At 31.1% G+C, this 25,005-nt stretch overlaps 2 protein-coding genes across 2 annotated transcripts in view; both read left to right on the top strand.

The window, feature by feature from the left end:
* The first annotated feature begins 367 nt into the window (after positions 1–367).
* On the top strand, positions 368–12,181 carry LOC124360406. The gene is made up of 5 exons (XM_046814010.1): positions 368–499; positions 4,878–5,074; positions 9,868–9,974; positions 10,406–10,557; positions 12,041–12,181. The coding sequence occupies exons 2-5, from the start codon at positions 4,938–4,940 to the stop codon at positions 12,110–12,112; spliced, it is 468 nt and encodes a 155-aa protein (XP_046669966.1). The 5' UTR covers positions 368–499; positions 4,878–4,937; the 3' UTR covers positions 12,113–12,181.
* LOC124360405 (activating signal cointegrator 1 complex subunit 3-like) overlaps positions 12,151–25,005 on the top strand; it is a 63,931-nt gene continuing 51,076 nt past the window's right edge. Inside the window, exons 1-7 of the mRNA XM_046814009.1 lie at positions 12,151–12,284; positions 13,410–13,553; positions 18,242–18,377; positions 20,549–20,717; positions 21,097–21,233; positions 22,531–22,676; positions 23,592–23,792. Of these exons, the coding sequence (XP_046669965.1) occupies positions 12,237–12,284; positions 13,410–13,553; positions 18,242–18,377; positions 20,549–20,717; positions 21,097–21,233; positions 22,531–22,676; positions 23,592–23,792 (981 nt within the window). The 5' untranslated portion in view covers positions 12,151–12,236. The remainder of the gene's footprint in view (positions 12,285–13,409; positions 13,554–18,241; positions 18,378–20,548; positions 20,718–21,096; positions 21,234–22,530; positions 22,677–23,591; positions 23,793–25,005) is intronic.

Genomic DNA, 25,005 nt, shown 5'->3' with positions numbered 1-25,005 from the left:
TTTTGTACACCTAAATCGACATGAGCTTTGGGGTCATGAGGGACCATATAGTGTAAATTTGGTAAATAAACAAAGGGGAGAGAAATCTTAATCTCCAAGATACTTTAAATTCGTTTTTAGCTCACCCTCTTCTACTCTTTATGTTTGCTCATAGAAATCATTGTGCAAGCTTTTAGATTTGATCTTTTTTCAACTATATCCCGTGCCATCTCTATAGCCTATTATGGACTCTCTTTGGTTAATTTCTCTTTAGCAATGAGAAAGTGGTGCAGCTACATGTAACTTCGGTATTTTTTGAAATGGCACACACAGCTGATTTACATTTTCCATTCCAGCTGACAAGCGTGTCACTACGAATAATAACTGCCGACTGCAGAACGCCGAACTGGAACTGCTAGTGCCAAATAGGCGATAAGGGTCGGTGATTATACGGGAAATTACTATTTGTTCAGCAATAGCATTGTGCAATAACAAGTATAATATATAATGATATGATTAAGTAAGTAATGTTTAGTGTTATTTGAACAGATCAGTAGAATATTTTGGTATTTGTATTCATTAGAGTTCAAAGGTGGCGTATTTGAAAATTCAGGTTAGGTAGTAAATCTGAATGGTCTCTTAGACATCAATAATTTGTACGAACATAAAATCTTATTCAGAGTCAAGTACTCACTGAGTGGGATTCTAGCATATATTAATTCAGTTTTGTTATAGCTGTAGGCTATCTAGTAAATCTGTACTAGCGTAGTCTACGAGTTTACATGACCCAATTTGCATTTATATATATTGTTTTAGACTAGACGTGTTAAATGACCAGGTTGTAGTATTAATGGGTAGACTTTAATAAGTGGCCTACACTCTATTCAATTGTTAATTGCTATGATCGGATGGTTCCATTGTTTTTATCCATAGGAATAATTCAAAATTGTGATTGATTTAACTTAGCATATGATTTGAACTTATTAGTTATAGTAATTTTAATGTAAACAATAAACAGCAAGAAGTAACTAATATTTGTAAACTTTGAAAATAGCGATGAATATAAGGAAAATATGTGAGATATTTCTCACAAGTGACTGTTTACGTGGCTTCAACATCTGGATTTGACTCCTGGTAACCCATGGGAAGAATTCTTTCCTCCATTTCATAAAAGCGGTTACTCGTTGATATCAAGCTGGGCAAATTGTAATACTGTAAGGTTTCTTTGATGTCTAAGTCTAGGCCATAGTTAGCTTTGTTGTTTTGTAATTTATTGTTAAATTTATGGTTTTAAAATTTTGATGTATACAAGATTCTTTTTGTTACGGTTATTTATAACTCGGTATTTATTTACAATACCGTGACCATGAAAAATGGACTTTTTTCATGGGTTGGGCATTTATAGCCAAGTATTATTATCACAGGTGCATATAAACTGGGGGGAAAGTATATCATTGTATTATATTGATGCCTTTCGGGCATTATTGCATTAAAGATGGAAAATAACCGACAAAATTTTGTCGAACAACACTTGGAGGGTTAAGGATCAGGGGCATCACGTGATCTGGGATTCGACTTTTGCAAGCTCGAGTTAATTTTTTTTCTAAAAGAGCAAGCAGTGCGCAGCGGGCAGGCATCGTTGACAGGATTAACGTCATCATTTCAGTAAAATTGCCAGAGGTACTGTCAAAAACAGAGTTTTCAGAGGATTTCAAAAAATCGTAACTCCTTTGATTTTCGTTGCCGACGAATTTTTTCTTCACTATTGTTTTCAGGAAAAATTGTAGTTTTCAGGAAAAAAAAATGAACATACCTTTCCATGGTCACGTTATTGTAAATTGATACCTATAACTCTTATTGTGTGATTTTTACATATCGAAGTGGGATAGTATATAGAATTGTTTGATAAAACCATTTGATAAAAACAACCGAATAACGAGTGTAGGCCGCTTATTAAAGTCTCCCCGTATTAACTCAATAAAAGTGAGGAAAGGCCAATCAAAACTTTTAAGAATAATTGCCAATTGTAAACTTAACGGCTGGAGTAGCAAAATACAAGTTTTGTATTATGATCGTAAGTCAGAAAACAAACATAAATAAACAAAACTAACATACCCATAACTTAGTATGTATTTACATACCATGTGTACCTTCCAATCACATACAAATAGTTTTTCTTGAATAAAAATAACATGATTACACAACAAACTTATACTCTGACTCAGAGAAAAACCAGTGACCAATTTAAAAGAAATAAATTAATCACTCGAGATGGCACCTAAATTCAAGTGCAGATTAAGTGAGCGTTCGTTAAATTAAAATTTATGTTACATATCTACTTTTATAGCCTAATATCAAGTAGTAGATAGAGACAGAGTGGCCTCCTTCTCGCCGACATTGCTTCTTTTTGGAAGATAGTAAACAATAATCGATCGTCATAATGATATACAACTTTGCACAGCAAGTCAAATAAAGTATTTTCTTCCTAATAGTAATTTTTTAGACCTTCGGTTATAAATACACTTACAAAAATATTGGCGGGTAGACTTTAATAAGCGGCCTACACTCGTTGTTCGGTTGTTTTTATCAAATGGTTCGTTGTTTTTATCTGAAGGAATAATTCCATATTCAAATTTATTTAACTTAGCACATGATTCCAACTTACTAGTTATAGTAATTTTAACGTAAACAATAAACAACAAGAAGTAACTAATATTTTGAGACTTTGAATGGCGACAAATATGAGGGAAATATGTGAGATATTTCTCATAAGTGACGAGATTTGTTTAAGTGGTTTCAACATGTGCGTTTGGTTGCTGGTAACCCATGGGGAGAATTCTTTTCTTCATTTCACAAAAGCGATTACTCATGATATCAAGCTGGGCAAGTTATAAATATTTTAAGGTTTCTTTGATACTAATTCTAGGCAATAGTTGGATTTGTTGTTTTGTAATTTTAGTGTCAAATTTGTTTTTAAAATTGTAATGTACAAGATTATTTTTGTTACGATAATTATTATTATTTGTTTTTATGTCCAACATAATAATAATATTTTATACAAATTTGGTAGTTTTGTTGTTCTTAATAACTGTTTATTGATAGTTTTTTCACAATCAAACATTTGCTACTTTTAAAAGTCGAAAACTTGAAACTGGTATTATTTGATAAATATTAAATGAAGAATTAGTGTCCAGACATTTTCATATTTTATGGAGGTCCCTTATCAGAGATTGTGATTGTGGAAATGCAATTTATGTATACAAAATCTATGGAGGTTTAAGAATTGAACAAAATTAAACATTTAAAATATTTTCTTCATATTAAAAAAAATAAATTTTTACATTTTGTCGTTAAATTTTCAGATTTAATTTAGGCAATTAGTAAATCAAACATGACCAAAATTATTATATATAAAGATAGCCCAAATCAGGACCTACAACATTATTTTATTTTGAATACCATTATAACCTTATAACCTGAGCGGACAATATATTGACCGCCGAATACTACGCGAAGCGTACGGGCGGACAATATATTGACCGCCGAGTTACTCACCAAACGTACGGGCGGACAATTTAGTGTCCGCCGATTTCATGTTTTGAAATAAAGTATATTGGCTCAAGAAATATATATTTAATTGTGTTTATAGTTTTTTGTAGTTTATTGGTGATTTAGTAATCAATATAAATCATCTATTTAAAAGTCTTTGACTTTTTTTTATTCTAAATACTGAGTTGTCCACAGCTGATCAATGTACAGGGTAGGCCTAGGGCAGGACGTTTTTCTTCTTTGATAAAATTACCCGGTAACAAAGTGAAAACTTGTTGGGTTTGTTCTGATAAGGGCACCAAATGTAACAGGAGTAATAGAAAGAGATCTGTCTGTTCTCTTTGCCAAAAGGGCTGCCTTCCAATGTGTTTGCCCAAACAAATTTGCAATTAGGTCTACCAGATTTAAAAAAAATTGTAAATATATAAAATAGTGTTCGTAAAAATGTGTAAATAGATTTTGTGACTTAGTGATAGTGAAATAAACTTCATTGATTGGAACTCCTTTTGATGCTATTAGTGAGTGATTTGTATTTGTTTTTATTTTTCCAAAAATTGGCACATAACAATTTTATTTTATTTTATTATAAAATTATTATTTGTTCCCCTAAGGGTATGAAATTTTGATATGTTATAGCTAATTAAATGCAGAACTGAAATATTTGGCTCTCCATGATAAAGTTTTTGTTATTTCTTGTAGTTTTAGCTAATTATTAAATTGCTTTAATAAACTTTAAAATTCTTTATTTAGTTAGAAAATTTAATTATGCAAAATTTGGTACCAGCAACATTACAATATCCTGAGTAGAAATCAGAAAAATAATTTGTTATAAACTTACAAAAACAAAGCAGTGAGCATGCAGCAGTTTTATGAGACTTTCATCAAATTGGCGTGGCAGTTTTAAGAGAACATCGTTTTTTATCCCGGGTTAAAAGGGTTAAACATTAGCCATTATCTTATATAGCTCAAGAGATAGACAATTTTCTGTAAAAGACAATTTATAAGGAATTGAGTATAGGCTTTCTTGAAAAACATTTACTTTAGACAAACAAGGGAATGAAACAATATTCTAAACACACTCTAAAATCTTAACAACAACCTGGTAAACATTTTCAATCATTTATTGAAGTCATATGTATCTTATCTGATCATCCTCTGGGATAGTGTGTACCTCATAGTGTGTGAATGTTCTGTTTGGAAAAACACTGTTAGGACAATGTTAGGCTTATATTATTACTCAGCCTATTAATTCCCTAGAGACTATTCTATTAATTTTGTCTCTGGTAATTCTTAACCTCAAGTGTAATCTAAATTACGTTTTTTTCTCAAAAGTAATTTATTTGTGTTAGGAAATGTGGAAGCTCAGTGGGCCGTAACTCTTCAAAGTTGGCAAATACTACAAGTAGAAAATGGATCTCAGTGTGGATTTCCCAAGGTTGTCAACATTATTTAGAAATCATTCAGGGCTTGCTTCACCTCATCAACCTAATTATGAAGAAAATACATTAGATGTATTAAGGCGCAGTCGAGCAAAAGCAAGAGCTGGGTAAGTACAATTAGCAATTTTTTCATACTTTATTGTTGGTACTAAAAATTAATATAATAGTTATGTTTAAACATTAGATATATTTGATAAATAATTATGAAAATATGTCTTTTTGATATCTATGAAAGTATGATAAATAGGTTATGGCATTTTTATTTATATGGTATATCAGTAATTTTTAGAAAAAACTAAGGTTCTAGTAGTTTTTGTGTTATCTCGATAACAAAGCATGTCTCCAAAAGTGACGTAATAACAACTTTGAATAGTTGCAATATACAAATGTTTGTTTAGGTACTTTGTATTTATTTAAATCTTTAGTTTTATGGCCAGCTAAGAATACTGTATTTCTTAATGTATTTTGATGTATTAAAATGTAATATTTCATTGTATACTTTTAAATCAATTTCTATAAGTTTCCCTGTTGCTGTCTATCTCCATGTTAAATTCATGAAAAGTTTAGGTTTTCTGCATTCTCTGTGATTGTGACCCTTTGAACCCAAAACGACATATTGTTAAAAAGGTGTACATATAATAATATATATTAATTCTACTGAATAGCACAAAGCCAGAAAAATTTTCCCCCTTGGAATAAAACCCAGCACAATCATTTTTTAAAAGGATGATTTGAATAAGATTACTCAAACCTTACCCTAAAAATTTTAAAAAGGCAGTTGGAAAATCTTTAGTTTATTACAAAGACTTGTGTTGATTATAAATTTACATGCATAGAAGAAAATTTTAAACTGTTCTGGAAACATTTGATACTCAGTTGAAAATATTTTTGTGTTTGACACAATTCTTTTATGGAGAGATTGATTGACAGGTTTAAGAGATGTTTAAACTAAAATAAAAGCTTACATTTCAGCTGTAAACAAATTGTAAATTGTGTCAGATCTTTTAAGTTCTGACAGAAAAAACAATTTTCAGTAGTAAAAACATTTTACTACTGGAATGAGTGTGTGATGTAGCTATTTATAGGTGTCTCTGATGTCTAAACTATTTAAATGTTTTGTTTATGAGCTTCTTCGTCATCGAGTTTCTTTAGATCTCTTCAGGCGAACATGACTCCAGACTCCAGGAGTCAAGTCTGAAACAGTGTTAGATACTAGATGCTGTAATAAAAGAAAAATGAACTGGAGCTAAACTCAAAATTCAATAGAATCAACCCTTCCTACCATAACTACATTATTGTAACATTGTTTAGTATTAATACAGTGGAACCTGGCTAATTCGAACTTCTATAATTCGAAATCTTCTTTAATTTGAATATTTATATTGGCCCCTAGCATTTTCTATATAAATAATGCAAAAATATCGTGGTTAATTCGAAGTTTATTTTGGATAGTTCGAACTTTTTATTCGAACCCGATGCCGATTTTAAAGTGGAAAGATTCGCGAAAAGACGCTGCACTCTTTCTAATCACAAGGCACTTGCTTCAAGGGCATTGGACACAGATCTAGCCACACTCCCGCCCGGCCGGCCGGCTCGGCCCTATGCTTCCGCGCCTATTGTTTTGTAGACGTGACTCATCGCGATTGACACAAGCTGCGCTGCCTGTAAGACCACTCCACTCCCATGTCGTCGCCTCATAATCCTCGAACATACAAAACTGTCTTTGGCTCAGAAAATAGCGGCAATCAAAGAAGTAGAGAAGGGAGTTAAGAAAAAATCTGGGATTGCCAAGGACTTTGGAATTCCTCCTAACACATTGTCCACCTACTTAAAGAATAAAGAAAAAATTCTCGGGAGTGAAAGTGAGAACATTAAAGACCGGAAAAGGTTATGGGAGCCAGAAAATCCAGATTTGGACAATTGTGTTTGTTTTAAAGTGGTTCAAACAAACTAGGGATCACAAGATTCCAGTGAGTGGGCCTCTCGTAAGAAACAAAGCTGAACAATTTGCTACTGAATTGGGGAAACAAGATTTTAAGGCTAGTTTAGGGTGGCTTGACGGCCTCAAAGATCGCAACAAAATTTCGTTGAAATCCATTTGTGGTGAAAGTGGAAGCGTTAATCAACAAGGAGCCAACCAATGGAAAACAGATTTGGAGGAGATGCTTCAGGATCAGGACGAAAGGGACATCTTCAATGTTGATGAAACGGGACTTTATTTTTAATGCACCCCTGACAAAACACTCGCATTTAAAGAAAAAAATGCCACGGAGGAAAACTGAGTAAAGAGAGAATTACTCTCCTGGTTGGTGCAAACATGGATGGATCAGAAAAGCTGCCTTTACTAATGATTGGCAAGTCGGCTAGTCCCCGTTGTTTGAAGAACGTCAAATCAAAACCAGTGGAGTATGTGAACAGCGCAAGAGCTGGGATGACCAGTCACCTTTTTTAGAAATGGTTGTTGAACTTAGACAAAAAGTTCATAAAAGAAAAACGAAAAGTTATCTTGTTTATAGACAACTGTACTGCGCACAACACGATTCCAGTAATGGAAAATGTTAAAGTGATTTTTTCCCTGCCAATATGACTTCGGTTGTCCAGCCTATGGACCAGGGGATCATAAAAAATCTAAAACAGTTTTACAGACGTTTATTGGTTGAGTACATACTGACTGAAGATTGTGACGCCCTAAAAATCAAGTTAGACATTCTTCAAGCGCCCGAAACGATCAAACATTGCTTTAAAAAAGCTGGTTTTGTAAAAAAGGAGGACGACGCTGAAAAAGCCAACGACATTATAGCGGAAGCGGTACCTTCAGTTGACGGCTGGGAGGACGTCATTAGTGACCCTGCCATCTCGTTTGAAGATTTTGTCAACGTGGATGAAGATGTTGCAGTATGTGGTGAGAAAACAGACGTGGAGATCATCGCTGAAGTGCTCAACAATAAACATGATGGCGACATGGCATCGGGTGACGAAGAAGGCGAGTCATCAGTTGGGGCGGAAATAAACGTTCCGAGTGCGGCCGGAGCAGCACATCACATCATGGAACTTAGACGTTTTTTTTTAAAAGTAAAAATGACATAATGAGTCTATTTTCAATTAATTGAATATGGCAGAATCTTTGAAAGACTTAACTTTAGAAAACAAGTAAATATTTCCGACTTCTTTCGAAAAAATAATATTGTACTGTATAATGTTCCTTATCACCATTCAACTTATTTTCTTTTATTGATAAACATATACTGTAATTGTGTATTTTTTAGATAATTCATGGTTCAATTTTGCACTGTTGAATTTGTGCATACTTTGCTTAGTAGAATTGCACAGAAAACCAAAATTTACAACCACACATGTTATTTTCAATAAAGGTTTTCAGCAAAGATGTGAAGTGTCATTATTTTAAGCCTTTAATTCTTAACTTTTTTAATTCGAATTTTTGGATAATTCGAATATTTTTATTGGTCCCTTGAGATTCGAATTATTCAAGTTCCACTGTAATTGTAATTTTGTAGTAATCAATTTATTTCATATATTTAAACTAAATACGTTAAAAAAGTATTACTTCACACAAATATAAAAGAGTCGGCCGCCTTATAATAGTTCCCATGAATTAGGGACTTGAGTAAAATAATAAGTATATATTTAAATAGGCATTATACATGTTAAATGTTCAATAATTATCAATAAATTTTAATAATTCCTAAATTACGAGTACTGATTAAATAATGCACTAGGTTAACTATACTATTAACGACTAAAATGACACTCTTAATCTGAACAAGGCACATGTACACAATGTGGATAACAAGGTGACAATGGTATAGGCAGGCAACTACAGTAGAGGGGCGGGAAAAGTATAATGGCATGTTTTTGGAATGGCTAGTTCTAGTAATTCGCTAGAATCTACCTCACTCCCCTTTCTACACCACATGTGAGCTCTCTACAGTACATCACGCAGATGGCTTTAAACACAATTTTTATTTTGTGTGCTGGAGGGATATAAATATTTCTTTTATGTATGATTGGCCCTGTCTATCTGTCCGCTGGACTTTTAGAGAATAAAATGAGCTATAGACCTGAAAGTTTACATGCAACCTTAGTGAATTACTCCTTACTCATACCTTGTTTTAAATTATCAAAAAAGTTTCATGATGTTAGCATATCCCATGTAGAGGAAAGTTTTTTATTCCTTCGCATATTGTAATATGTTTCATGTTTGAACTTTAGGAACATTTTGGTTAATCTGGTTTCTGGAGGTGTGGCCCAAAACATGTTCAAAAATATATGTGTATATTGTGTGATTATAGGCTTCAATGATGCTTCTTTTGAACACTGCTCCAGAAATAGTTAACTAAAAATAAAATAAAATAGTAAAATGAAATAGTAACTAAAAATCATTACTTGAAAGCTTTTAACTGTGATTTATTGAAACTATTTGGACAATCAACGTAGACAATAATTTAATTAATTATATTTCGTGAAAAGAATAGAGTATGGTAACTCAGAACCATAAATGTAAAATACCCAAGGACCAACCAACCAAATACCCAAGCTTATGCTGATGGCACTAGTGCGGAAATCTACTTACTTCTTGTAGCTGTGTGCCAGAAGAAATAACAAGTTAGCATAATTAAAAGTTCTCTGTTTGAAATTCGTTTTAGAAATATAAAACATTATTTGTCTTTACAATATTTTTTAAATAGTACTCACAAAAATAGATTTCCAGTATATATCATTGTAACTTTAATAGCTTTCACATATTCAAGCAACACAAAATGTAAAAAATACATTTTTATGGCTACATGGTATACTAATTCTTTACCAAGACTTAAACATAATTAGTTTTATACAGCAGTAAAAATTAAGTAACTTTTATATGATTATATGCATGTTTCAGAGTGATTTCATGGAAGGATTTTGTGAACAAGGCCACAAATGATGCCAAGTCACCAGATATAAGAGAATGTTTTCACTCATTAAGAAACTATGCACAAGAGCTCTCAGGTTTGTATTATGATAGATATGATGAACTTTAATGTTACTATTGTTAAGAACATTCTTTATCAAACACCTATTATTCAAAAGAGTCTTTTACCAGAATTCCGTTGATTTAAAAATCAACAACAACCCATCCATCATTGCTTGTCTACATCCTACTGTAATTAACTGCACTATTGCTACTGTTACTTTTTATATTTTATTGGTAGTTTGTTACTAGTGCATAAGTGTCTTTTGATTCCGTTTTCGTTATGATCATTGTTGTGTGTCACTCTTGTTAGTTTTTCCTTCGTGTGATTTCTATTACATGTCATTCATTTATATTATCCTTGCTATTTGCTTTTTAGTTACATACTGTATATTCAATTTGTTATCCTGCAAGAAGGTTAGACCTGTAAATAAACAAGTAGGTATCTGAGACAGTTGGTCTGTTACAGGAGATGACCAGACCTCGCATGTCGTGGACGATGCAGCTATGTTTTTATTGAATGTCTTTCTTGATGAGCCTCATGTACTTAATGTACATAAAGCCCAACTAAAACTTATGTTTGGCACTGTGACCCCTGCGTTGGCTGACAAGATTTGTTCTGTAAGCAATTTTACCTTTTCATCTGTTGATATATAGTATTTTATTTTTCATATGACTATTATTATTGTGTATTATTAATTAGAAATATGATCTAAAGTTGTAATATTTAGAAAATAGACGATTTACTTGACAGATTTACATAATTCGGTAATTCACTTAAAATTTAAGACCATGCATGATTGTTATTATTATGAGAAATTATAAATTGCAATTTCAAGTACATCTAATAATCATATTAAGTTTGATATTTAGAATGTATTACCCTGTATTCTTGAATGTTAAATTGAAATCTCCATTTATACAATGTTAAATAGAGACAATAATCATGTAAATTCAATATATATTCAATGTGTCTTCGTGTATATTAATATTAGATTTAGTTTCAAGATATTAAATTATATTTTGTCATAAATATAGAAGGATCATTCAGCAATCAAAAAGAGACTAATTGGTTTGGAGGAAAAAACATTTTTACAAAACAGGCTTTTCCTACTTTTTAACACAATTTTAATAAATATTAATGCACTCATCCCAACAGACTACTAAATTCTTTTAAACTGGCAGCAAAGAATTCTCTCTTGGTTTTGAGCTAATTTTTAACATTTTAATGTTTTGCTATCCTCTGACCATGTAAAGTCTCTTTCAGTTGCACCAAATGCAGATTACAGTGTGCTAAATCAGGATTGTAAGGGTTGAGGGTTGTAAGAGTACATCCAACATCCAATATCTCTCCTCTGAGATCCAAAACGTTTCTCTGTGGCTTTATCCTGTTCACTCAATCTCAATCACTTCTGAGGTGTTCTACTCACTTGTAACAATTTCCATGTTTCATACAACTTTTAACATAGACCAGTTATTTCATTGTAGAGGTGTATTATATTAACCGGATTTTCATCTCCAGCAAAGGAAAAAATAATAACAGATTATTATTAAACCAATATGGAGTTTTTAACTGGACTTGCCATTGTAAACTTAATTTTGATGTAAACTTAATTTGTTTGTTGTGATCTGTAAATCAAATAGTAGTATACTTTTTCTACCACCTGTTTTTCTCCAGACCATTTTGTCTTATTGAATGCTCCATGTAATACTGCAAGGTTAGTTTTAATACAAACTTACTTTAGAAACACTAACTATAAGGTTGTATATAACGACTTTTATGTCCCCTTTGTGATAATGATTGCGTTGGTCGTAAGGTAATGTGTGATCTTGGTGATTTATGGTATATTGATATTACCTCCTGGCTGTTGCTCAATGATAAATAGATAACTGTGTTTGTATAAATTAAATGTGTTGCCTCTTGGGTATTAATTCTAGAGAAGTTTAAAAATAAGGTAGAGTTTCACTTTTAACTGTTGCCAAGTACAGAATACCGATTGGCACACACTATTTTGCACACATTTTAGTCTATTCTATAAAAAAATATTGTTATGATTAGTAGTAGTGTTGATATTGAAGTGACTGTACAACTGATATTTCACAGGTTGTCAATCGTATTTCATCACATTTATCAGACGATTGTAAAGAAGACTTTAAAGAAATTACTGAAAGGTGACGTAAAAAAGGTATTTCAATTTGGTGAAGGTATTGAGGTAAAATTTTCACTAAGATGGGAGCCACCAGACCTGAGCTATCTACACAATCTCACACCTTCCACAGACTGTGTGGATTCATTCTCTATGGCATATCAGGAACAGGTCTCCATCAAGCCAAGTCCTAAACCCAACGTGAGTTTAAATTGAGATTATGTCTTATTTTAATAATATGAGTGATAATTCCATCTTATTGATTATACAGTAATATAAAATAAACATTTATTAATGAATTATTAATATCCAAATAACGTTTAGTCATTATCAGTATAGTGGTTTTAACTAATATTATGAGTCTTTATGTTTCATAGGTTTTATTGCTGAAAATTAAATATAAGTTTTAGCTGGATCATTTAATTTGATAAATTTTAACAATACTTTAGAATAACTTGATGTTTCTTAAGACTGTTTATTACTTAAACGGACTAATTTCAATTTGTTTTCTTTTGTTTGAAACTACTTATTGTTGAGTTGTTTCAAAAATGAAATGTCTAATCGGGATTGTTACGGACTTTGTCTTTTTTATATGCAAAAAAATACTAAAACTTTTTGTGGAACTAGTATAAAAATATATTTTTTTAATTGGAAAATCTAATTATAAATGCTAAGAAACATACATTTAGTTAATATATTTTTGCTTTTTGGTAATACCCAACTTTGTATTGGTGGAGTGCAGTCTACGCTTTCTTGTATTGAGAACTGTTTTAGTATTTAATGTTGGTTGGCAAGTTGCACTCTCATTTTGTCTAGCCACATTCAAGAACCCTATCCTCCACCTCCAACTTGATGTTTGAGAAAGTAGTGTTTGCTGTATACTCGGGTATATGGGGGCAGTGGAGGAATTGTGTTTCCCCTTGAATTGTGTTCTTACATTAGAAGTAATACTGTTATATCTTGCCAGTACAGTTTTTGAACTTTAAATTTATCTTTCAAATGAATATAGTGATTTTGTTTATCAGTACTATAGTGCTTTAATTTAAAACATTTCCATTAAAATATTATTAACTATTTTAATTTTGATTTATTGTTTAATGATCTTTTTCTCATTTTAATTACATATAATGTAATGTTCAATGTGAGATATTTTATTAATACTAGTGATTTTGTAATGAAATGTTTACTGGTATTTTTTAAGGATTATTAAAGCCCAGACTTTTGTAATCAATGTTATAGACCTGATATTACACATCACCAGGTTAGTAATAATAATAGATTTATAAACTTGTATTACAATAATTTATTTTTCAATTATGGTATCAGTTACAGTATGGACGAGCCTGGCTGATGGACCAGATCAAGTCTTGCTTCCGCACTACCTCATCAGTCATGGCCACTGACATTGTATGTGAGTCGGTTGTCGCCCTCCTGACCACTCAGCGCTCAAATGACGAACTCCAAAATGAGGTAGCCACTAAATTCTGAAAATTACTTGTATTCAAGCACCAGTCACTCAGTCATTTAATCCTTAGTTTTAGTGCCAATGTCTGTATGTACTGACATTACGAAAATTGCAGACATCCGTAAATACAGACGTTTGCGGTAAAACTTTACTATGATATATTTTTATTTGTAAACAATCAACATGTAAACAAAAAAATGAACTAAATTACAAGAAAAAATATTTACAGCAATTTTGTAATATTAATTAAATGTTCAGTTTAAACGTAGTGTAAAACAACATAAAAAGTAAAAATGTTGCTTTCTAAAAAACAACATAACTTTTATAGTTTAAAAAATATTGTACAGAATCTTTTATGTTTGTATTTAGTTTAATTTTCTTTTTCAATTGATATTTTTGTTTTGTAGTATAATAATTTTCTAAAGAGCTATTTCTCATATGAAAGTGTAAAAATATGTACTGTAAGTAAATATTTTAATTTTTTTAACTTTTAAAATAAAATCATGTTTAAATATAAAATTTGTTTTATAGTTTTTATGAAGGATAATTATTTTGTTGCTAAATGAAGATTTACTTAATCAGAGTCAGTGATAGATAGTCTGTGTATTGTATAAACTGTTTTTGAACCTAATGAGATTAGACTAGTGCTATGAAAAAAGAGAAAACATAGGTTTACACAAAGTAGTGTTATCTTTACAGTTTTGTGGCTAATAAAATAATGTTTGGTGTACATGTACAATTTTAGTAACACATAGTAGTTGTTTTGAGGACATTTTTTTCAAGTGCTATTTTGCATATGAAATGTGAAAAATGTTCAAAATTATTTGTGTAAGAACCATTAGTGTGTGTTTGATTTATTATAATAAATGAGCAGTATATGCATGGTTTGTAATTAAACAATTTATCTTTAAATAAAATAGAATAAAAATTAACAGCCTATCTAAAACTATTTTAATTTTATGGACGTTTTAGTAAAATGTTACAAAATTGCTGAATTAGGCTTGACATGTTTCAGCAGTACCTTGAGGAAAACTTCTAGCATTTTTTGGACAAACTTTTATCATGATTCGGCAATAAAGGGTTAAATAGTATAATTTTCAATAAGGTTTAATTTTTATTCACTTGTAATACATATCATTGGGAATTAATGCATCAACTTTTTCAAATTTTTCTAAGTGTCCCAACCGTTTAACTCAACCTTTGAATTTTCCATTCTTGAGATCATTGACATAGACAAAGTTTGCAGTTTTAAAATGAAGCAATGGAACTAGGGTCTACAACAAATTAAATTTGGATAAATTAATTACACTACCATTAAAATACAGTAATTTTAATTTTAATATAGTTAAACAAATGAGTTTGATTAATTATAATATTGTCCTATTCTTCAATAAATCCACTGTAAAGTCCACCAAAATTATGAACACACTGTTAAAATTTAATGGCAAAATGTTCACAAATAAACAAATTGTGGCATTTTTCAGAAATCTAACATTTGGCACAATTTTTCAAGTCTTCAAAACAGTCCAAGATTTCACACAAAATATAAAGTTAAGGAAAAATACAGATAGATTTAACACTAAACACTCAAGTAAAACTAAACTGTCAATTTACATTGTAAAAGTTTTTTTCAATTGGAATAACATTTATAAAACACCCAAAAAATTTAGCAGCTGTTTATTTGGGTTATTGGTTAGAGTCTTTAATGAGGTATGTTATTGTTTGCTAGAAAAAATTTAGATCCACACAAGCACAGATAACAAGAGGAGTCCCACAGGGATCTGTGCTTGGCCCTGTACTATTTATTTTATACACTAATGACATCGTATCCACGCTACAGGACAACTGTGAAATATTCCTCTACGCTGACGACACTGCCCTCATTGTGTTGCACAAGAATGTTAAAGAGCTGGAAATTAAAGCCTACATTGCTGCCTGTATAGCCAAACAGTATAGTCAGGAAAATGACCTTGTTCTGAACGAAGAGAAGACACAGCAGCTTTTCTTTGGCCCACAAATAAGGAGTGCCCTCGAGTTACCCAATGTCTCAACATATAAAGAGGCTAAATACCTTGGGATAACCCTAGACAGTGACCTCAATTGGAAACCCCACGTAGACCAACTGTGCAAAAAACTTAGCACTGCCCTATATGTAATTAAGTGACTCAAACAAATCAGCAACACAGAAACCTCAAGAACAGCTTACTTTGCACTATTTGAGTCCCAAATGCGCTATGGGCTGACTGTATGGGGGTTTTCATCTCTGCAAAATCTACACAGGGTACTGCTCCTTCAAAAAAAGGCAATAAGAATAATGGCTGAGTTGGGTTTTCGGGACTCTTGTAGAGGGGTGTTTAAGAGACTGAAACTGCAGACAGTTGCCAACCTGTACATCGGTGAGGTAATAACCTATGCAGTTAACAAAGGACTCGTCCAATTCTTGGATACACATCCTTATAACACTAGGAACAGAGCTAACTACAGACTCCCAGCACATCACCTGACTGCCTATGAAAAAAAACCGTCCTATATCGGGGCTAGACTCTTCAACATCCTTCCACCAACGCTGAAAGAACAAAAAAGCAACAGGAACTTTAAAGAAGCTCTTCTTGACTGACTGTTGGACAAGGAGTTCTACTCTGTTGAAGAATGCCTGCAGATAGGAAGACCTTCTCAGTGATGACCACGCAACTCAAGTTTAAAAACTCTTGACGCCATGACTGTACTCCATGTTTATGTCAATAAAGATCATTTGTATTGCTGGGGCATGTCACCATTTATAGGAAAAGTTTAAAAGCTCAGAAAATAGCCATTATGACATCAGGACATTTAGGCTTTAACCAATCATGCAGGAACCATTTTAAGGATCTTTGAATTTCGACAGTTAGGGGTGTATATATAATGGAAATCCTGATTCAAGCTTACAAAAGTGTGTAAACCTAACCTCTCATTTTCCAACATAATTATTTTACACAGAACATTAATGCCATTCCTGTCCCAAAACCCACACTACAACTCTCTTTAAAAATAACTTTATAACAGCCAATACTTTTTCAATAAACTACCAATAGTGTCAAAGCAGATTCCAACATAAAATTCCTTCAAAATAGTCAATAAAGAATTTTTACTGGAAAATGAAATATACATTCATGATTTTAGACCCGATTCACCAGGAATTTAAAAACAGTGTACATTGACTCCATGATGTGCCCACACTTAACAATATTTTGAAAATTTGGTATAATTTTATCTGAGATTAAATTTGTTTATATTAGTATTTAGTTTTCTTATCTATTCAGCTAGATATAACATTGTAACATGTTCCCTTGGGCTAATAAAGAATGTCATTTCATCTATCAGGTTTACCATTGGCTTGTAAATTAGGGTTAGGATTATTTAAATAGAAAAACACTTCCCACTAACGCCTTGACTGTCATAGACACTAAGTATTCATTGCCACATGAATCACTAGGGTCTTATATAGAATGGTACAAAGAGAATTTCAAATTTGTTTTTGCACTTAAGAAAATATACTGATGGATACGCATTTGAGTTGATTTGATTTGGTCCAATACAGATTTATTCTGAGTATAAAATACTGAACTGTCTAGGTAGGATGAACAAATGCCGACATCGTCCTTGTGTTATTAACGTTTGTAGATATCCGGTAATGATAGCACTTTCTGCTTGTCCTTCCGTATTGTTTATTGATTCCACATCCAATGGATCAAGCTTCTCTTATATAATATTCATTGTATGTTGTAATTTAGTATATTTTCTTATTGTTATTGCTATTTATCAACAAACATGTCAAGCAATCAAATATCGTGCAGGTAAACATTATTTATGTCACAAAATGTGTCTTTAGCTTATATACATCCAGTCCCATGCACTTTCAAGACCTTCCATTCTTTAGATTGTTTAAACAGTCAGACTGTTTTCCTCATTAAATTTTTTTGACAATGAAAGGATTGTGAAGGTAATAGGATTTTTTCTGACATTTTCCATCTTTTAGTAAGACAATAAATCAATTAGAGCTGAAAGATGATTATTTAAACATAGCATTTTAAAATATAGCATTCAGCATCTTTTTAAATAACTCAACCAATTAAAAAACTTAGATAGTAAAACTATTGGTGATTTAATATAGTAGGCTACAACTCATGAAATTATTGTTGGAAGATGTTCACAAAACTATACATAACTGAAATGCCCATTCAAAATAATATTTAAACTTTGAACATTTTAAAATTAAAACATCATTTAGTGAGAAATGTTTTTATACACAATTATTTAACTAGAGATTATTTGTATACAGATACATTCAAGTTCTTTTAATTCATGTATAGTAGTATTAAAACTTAATACACCAGCTATTGTTGGTTGTAAAGTGTGAGCAAGTCTCACATCTCTTCACAAGATTCATTCACAAGGCATTTCATCTGTGAAATGCCTCAACAGATGCTCAGGCTGCTAACAGATGACAATGGTGCCATCTCATATGAGTCAAAATATATTGTCAGTGGCCATTAAAAAACAGTATTAAGTATAATACTATTTATGCATTAGTGTATTTTATATGTTTTAGTGTAAGGGATTATTTATTAAATTATGTTCACTGTATGATTTATATTCTAAACACTAAATAAATCATTTGCAGTATTATTAATTTTTCATGTGACTTCTGTTTCAGCTGTTTGACCTGCTAGGGTTTGATCATTTTGAGCTCATAGAACGGGTATTGGAGCACAGAGAAGATATTGTTATAAGCTGTTCAGCAGCTCAGGAGAAAAAAATTATGTCAAGCAATGCCAGAACGGCTGCCCTAGGTAGATTTGTCTATTATTTGGGTGTTAAGATAAATCTATTTCTAATTAAACATGACAATATATATTATTTATTCTCCTTTAACCCTTTGAACCGTCGTGACGTCCATAATACATGGACGTCGTAAATATGGCGTCAACTTCTGACGTCCATATAATGTGGACTTGCACTTTTTATTATTTTACTGGTCACCTATTTTACCAAATGCTTTAACTTGTGTAAAAAGATGTATTGCATCGAAATATAATTGTTCTTAAAGCTTTGAATTTACATTCTATCAGTCTGTGATTGAGAAATTGCAATTCATCTCAGTTGACTGCTCACTGATTGACGCAAACAGCTGTATTTCACTATGTTGTGAATATTCCACTTTTTTAATGTTATTAGGTTAAAACATTATAAATTACGGCAGTTAAATATTAAATTGGTACTTATTTTATTTGAAAATGAGTCAAAGGAATCGTTTAAAGTCTCCCATAATCAAAAATACACCAATTTACTAACTTAGTTATAAGTGGGGTGGATTTGGGAAGTGACGGCGATTTGAGTGATAGCTATCCTGATATTTCTGAAAACATATTCTAGATTTGTAAATATTATATTAAAAGTTTTAAAATGTTTAAAAAATATAGATTATAGTTAGTTTTAATTATTTTTATCAGAAATAATGGTTTTATGTAAGTTTCTACAAATTGCTAAGCTCATGTTATAATTGCTTGCACAAAAATTGCAAAAAGGAAAAATGAAAGGTCCTTACAAAAACTTTATGTTACTCAACTTGTGAATAAATTGAGCCCATAATTTTTGTTTCATTAGAATAAGAATTAAATTTAATACAACACAAATAGATATTTGTGTGTAAAATATTATTTAGCTATATGGTTTTCATAAACAAACTTGAAATTAAAAAATTGTTATTTACTTTTTATGTATATAAATATTTTTTTAATTGCAAGATATTTTGTTTTTTCATATGTTTTGTGAACTAAATTTAATAAGAATAAAACTAAAAAAGAATTATCTTGATATCTTAAAAAATAGCCTAGTTATGAGTTGTTTTTACAATACACTTACATTTTCTCCAGAAATAGCTTGGAATTTTTTGTAGATCACTTGATATAATGGCCGGGGTTAAAGAGTTAAAATTATTTTATTTACTTTGACAGATGGTGTAATTCTTAAGTGTTTGCAGCTATCAAATGAATGTTTATAACCACTAAAGTCTCTCAGCTATGACTTTATAGAACAGCCTCCTTAGGTAGCAATTATAAATGGTTTGTAACTTAAAATGGGTTCAAGATCTACAAAAACTATATTTTTGCTCAAGTTTGTTTAATATACCTGTAAACGTTTTTCATCCAGGCCCTTTGATTTACTGGTGAATTAAATACCAAATTATATTATAGATTCAAGAGGGAGGATGTCAGAGAAATTAAAAGGGTACTCAGAAGTAACGTATTACATTATTTTTTAAATTTTCAGTATAAATTTTTCCAGTAGGATTTACTTCTGACTAACTTATTTATTTACTTAAGGGTCTGCAACTGGATGTGATTTGGGAACCATTGCTTTACACCACAGTAACCATAAATATATGCAGAAATTGTTAACTTAAAAGTAGTAATATTGCTTCCAAATTATATAATACAAATGTTTTGTTTTCACAACAATAGTTACTTTGAGTCTTCATGAAAAAAATAAAATCTTTGAATATGGAATTGAACAGTTTTTAGTACATTTTAATGACTATATAATAATTATGTTTTAAGAGCTATGCAGATTTTATAGAGAAACATACAATTATCTTTACCACTATTGTGATTTTAATATTATGCTAATTTTATAATATTTTGAATTGTAAAAGTATTTATAACTTACTGCCTGAATAAGGGGCTGGAAGTTAAAAATTTAGTGTGTAACTTTTAAACAAAATTATATATTGTCTGAATAAATTTGATCGTAAGAAATATTTACCATTTGTACTGTAATTTAAATTTTCAGACTAAACACTGTTATGGTAATACAAAATTTGGGCAGGTCATGTATTTTTGGAAATTTCTTGGCTTTTAAAGTTATCAAAACAATGTGACCATTTTGAATATTAACTATGATATTTAATCTAAGATTAAAAATTATTAAGATTTTGTAATATATACTTCTCTAATTATTTCAGAGAGGCGCCCAACATTCGGATGCCAAGTAGTAGTTCAATCTGAACAAGAGAAACTACTTCTAAAGCAAGCTCGTAAAGAAGAAAAGAAATATAATAAATTAATTGCAAAGGAAGAAGACGTTGATGAAGAAGATGAAAGTTTTGATCCAGTAGAGTTACGTGCTAAAAGGTAAAATGCATTGTAAGAGAATTAGAAATATTTGTTATTGTAATAACTGGTACTTGATAGAAATTTTATGAAAGTAATTTTAATTTTATACAAAACCAAACACCATTTTAACTGATTGTGATCTTAAAAACTTATGTGACAAACATTAAGAATTGAAATGAAAATTTACTAAATATATACATTTTTGTACATATATATATATATATATATGTATATATATGTATATATATATATATATATATGTATATATATATATATATATATATATATATATATATATATACTGTAACATACATACATATATACATTGTTTTAGATTATATCAATATAACTTTGATTTATGTAAATAGGTTGTGTAGTAATATGACGGTGTTAACAGGCAAGCTGCCCTGACCTCTTCCTCCAGTACTACTGTAACTACAACTACCAAGGACAAGGTGGTAGCGAGAGCTAGTCAGAACAGAGAAGTCTATCCTCATGTCTATGACTCCATGGCCAATGTCAAACAAACTTCTGGTTAGTATCTTTTCATTACTTTAATTATTTTACATGTTCAACACTTGACTATCAAGCAGTGTGTTGGCACACACACCACAGAGTGTATGTTTTAATCACAATTTGACTTATGAACAATATTAATGGCTACAGGATTACACTGAAATAAAACTTCACAGAAAATAAACAATATGACTTGTTTATGGTACAACTAGTACCATTTGATAAGGTATCATACAATTTTCCAATGTAAATTTCTATTTTGTGTTTTTTTTATGTTTAATATTTTTTTTTTATGTAAATATTTATTTGTGGAGCTGCCAGAAGATAAAATTGTGAATGTTTCATATAAAAAACAAGATTACATTGGAAACCGGTGTGATTATTACTTACTATCGAATTAAAAATGTTTCAATTCCTTCCAAAATCTTCATTCAAAACAGCATGTCATAATCAGAGCTGTAAAACTCTCTTAACCACTTCAGGGTTTTTGACTTAATATTACATTTATAGATAGTAATTGTGTAAAAGTGTGCTACTGACGTAATATTTTGCATTGTTATATTGTTCCTGTTCTATTGTGTTGTGTACTGTGGTATTGCACAAGAAGCATTTCTATGACAACTGCTTGTCATGCAAGTAGTTCTGGCGTTTTCTATAGATTTCATCACTTTCTTGGTTCTCTGTCATGAGTGTTTGCACCGTAATGAGTTCGCTTTTGTCGTACAGTACAGACTTCTCCCATGTGTTATTTAATGTACCATGGAAATATGACATGGACACAGACTGTGAAAATGATTTGATGGACAGTATATAAAAAGATTTTAAAAAATTGAAAAAAGATACTGTACAATAGATTTTACATAAAAAGTATATATACATATCTAAATTCTGTGAACCTGCATTTATTAAAAACAGAAAAAATGTAGCAAAACAACATTGAATATCAATATGGAATAAATTATTGCCTAGACTTGTCTGTGCAACTTTAAAATCCTGTTTCAATTTTTCTCACAATTGTTGGAGTAATATTTGCTGTGTTTTAAAATGTTGTGTGTTTTCAGGTGTTGTTTAGTTTATAGACCAGAAATTAAAATATTCAACAGTATGTTAGAAACTCTTTAGGGATGTGTAGATATAAAAGTACTTAAAAATATATCAAAATCCCAGTTTACAAAAAAAACAGGATTCCTTATTAAAAATATATCATTGTAATAAATTATACTTGTACTAATTACTTAATATTTATTAGTAAGAACAAAATAGTCCTATTATAAATTATAACAATGGCTAAAATAATTTTTACATGTAATTACAGGTTTCATTTCTGGTTTAAAATTGATGCTACCGGAAGGAGCCACTCGCAAGGATACAAAACAGTATGAAGAAGTAAACATTCCAATCTGTGAGTCCGCTCCAACGTCTGTTGGTAGCAATTTCATACCTATATCAGCATTAGATAAGGTATTATTTATTAATTTCTTAAAATTACATATTATTTATTTTCATTTAGAAGTTATGTAAAAGAAAAGTATGACATAAGTTTTGAGATGATCATGCAACCACTATGGTGAATGTCTAATAGAGATTGGCATGTCATGTTAGTTTAGCTCAACTGTAGATCAAATAAGTAATACAACATATAATAGAGTCATGGGTGTACCCGGCAAGGTGCTGGGGAGAGCTGCCCTCTACTATAAGGGGACAGAGGAAATGATATTAGTATAAGATAAAACAATACAACCTAAACCACCATGGCTTGCCCTTTCCACTGATTTTGGTTCTGAATAGATTGATTTATGCATAAACGAGTTTTATTTGGTAGTATCAGGTAGTAATTAGCTAATTGTGATGGATCATCATGGTTAGGTAACCAGAAGATGAGAACAGAAACAGATGTGGTCGTGAACTATCCACTAGTTGGCACCTGTAACAGTGCAATGTTATCAAATAACACAGCACATTGATATATGCTGTGCACTTAGATACAATCTGATTTAGCATCTAACTTTCCCTAGCTCATGATTTTTTTCCTAAATTAACCAGAAAATGAGCTAACACATCTCTAACTAGTAGTCTTCATGTACAGAAAATTAAGTAAAATGTTTGTTTATGAGTGTAGTGTATGGCTACAATGCAAGTAACAGATAATCGTAAATATGATAAATAATAAATAAAATCTATAATGTAATCATTACATTTAAAAGTCACTACCAATCCAATATAACCTCTAGATGGAGATCCAAAGAATCAGAAAGAAAATCAGAAAAGAAACAAAATCTTGAAATCAAAATCACATCTTTTTAGAATTAGTTTATTTGTAAATGTGGAGAAATAAGTAGTAGGCAACAGTATTCACATTGTTGTTGATTTTTACAGATTGGCCAGATGGTATTCGAAGGTGTGAAACACTTGAACCGTATCCAGTCTGTCGTGTTTGACACAGCCTACCACAGTAATGAGAACCTGCTGATATGTGCTCCCACTGGGGCAGGCAAGACCAATGTCGCTCTCCTCACAATCTTGCACACTATCAGGAACTACATGGAAAACGATGTCATCAAGAAGAATCAGTTTAAGGTAACGTGTTGATTCAGTACTTACATTATTAGTAGAGGGAACTGATTAGCCATCCTGACTACAATTGTATGGACAGATTATGGTAGAGATCCTGTTCTTATCACAAACAACCAGTAGCTGTGTTTACAGGATGAATTATAAACCAATGGAGATATCCATTATACATAAAATATATATTTTATGTTGGGTATAGAATGACACTATAAATTCCATTAATTTAAAGTAGTACAACTATGCTTTCTACTATTGTGTAAGAGTAGTATAAAACTGTTATATAGCCCTAACCTTTAGAACACTGAATATAAATTTCTGTACTTCCCTCTAGCAGCATGTTAATTTGTAAAAAAAAATTAAATTTGTTTAAAGTTCTATTTGAACTTAGATTTCTGAAGTTATTGTAGGGTAAAAAATACATAACCTACATTTTAAAATTATTTTATATTTTTGTCTGTGTTTTATAATTTTACTGACAAATTGATCAAAGTTTTCATTGTCTGGGTTAGCCATTTTTATAATTAGTATAGTATAAAACTAAAAAGAGTTAATTGCAAACACAGAAAACAATTGCTATTTCAAAGAAATAACTTCCTATTAGTTGCATCATTTCACAGGAACAAAGCTTACACACCGGTCTCAAGAGTTGCATTGGTACTCATTCCGTTACCCATCAAACATGCCAGAGTACAGTCCAAAATAGCGGTCGGTAGTTACAAAAACAAGTTTCGGATTGATAACAGGAAGCCAACAACAATGACTGGAGCACAGATTTTAAGTTACAACTCTAATGAATTTTATCACTGGTTTTACAAAACATAATTCATGACAAAAAACAATAACTTAAATTATGAGATTTTCCACCATATGCATTTTGTGCAAATTTAACCATGCGAGATTTCCCGTAAAACCCATGGAAAGAATTCAGTGTCTAGACTGCAGTGTCTAGGAGTAACTGTGCTGGAACTGACAGGCAACATGCAACTCACCAAGTCTAAAATATTGTAGTCACAAATGTATTAGCATGTTGTTAATGGTTTGTAGATAGTCTATGTGGCACCGATGAAAGCTCTTGCTGCAGAGATGACAGCCAACTTCTCTTGTATACTGCAGTATCTAGGGGTGACTGTGCTGGAACTGACAGGCGACATGCAAATCACCAAGTCTAAAATATTGTAGACACAAATGTATAAGCATGTTGTTAATTGTTTGTAGATAG

The sequence above is a fragment of the Homalodisca vitripennis genome, chromosome 4, assembly GCF_021130785.1.
Source record: "Homalodisca vitripennis isolate AUS2020 chromosome 4, UT_GWSS_2.1, whole genome shotgun sequence".
NCBI lineage: Eukaryota > Metazoa > Arthropoda > Insecta > Hemiptera > Cicadellidae > Homalodisca > Homalodisca vitripennis.
This window is presented reverse-complemented; position numbering and strand designations above follow the sequence as displayed.

Coding starts and splice junctions, on each gene's coding strand:
- LOC124360406 (XM_046814010.1), top strand. CDS start 4,938: ATGGATCTCAGTGTGGATTTCCCAAGGTTGTCAACATTATTTAGAAAT. Junction 5,075..9,867: donor CGAGCAAAAGCAAGAGCTGG/GTAAGTACAATT, acceptor TGCATGTTTCAG/AGTGATTTCATGGAAGGATT. Junction 9,975..10,405: donor CTATGCACAAGAGCTCTCAG/GTTTGTATTATG, acceptor GGTCTGTTACAG/GAGATGACCAGACCTCGCAT.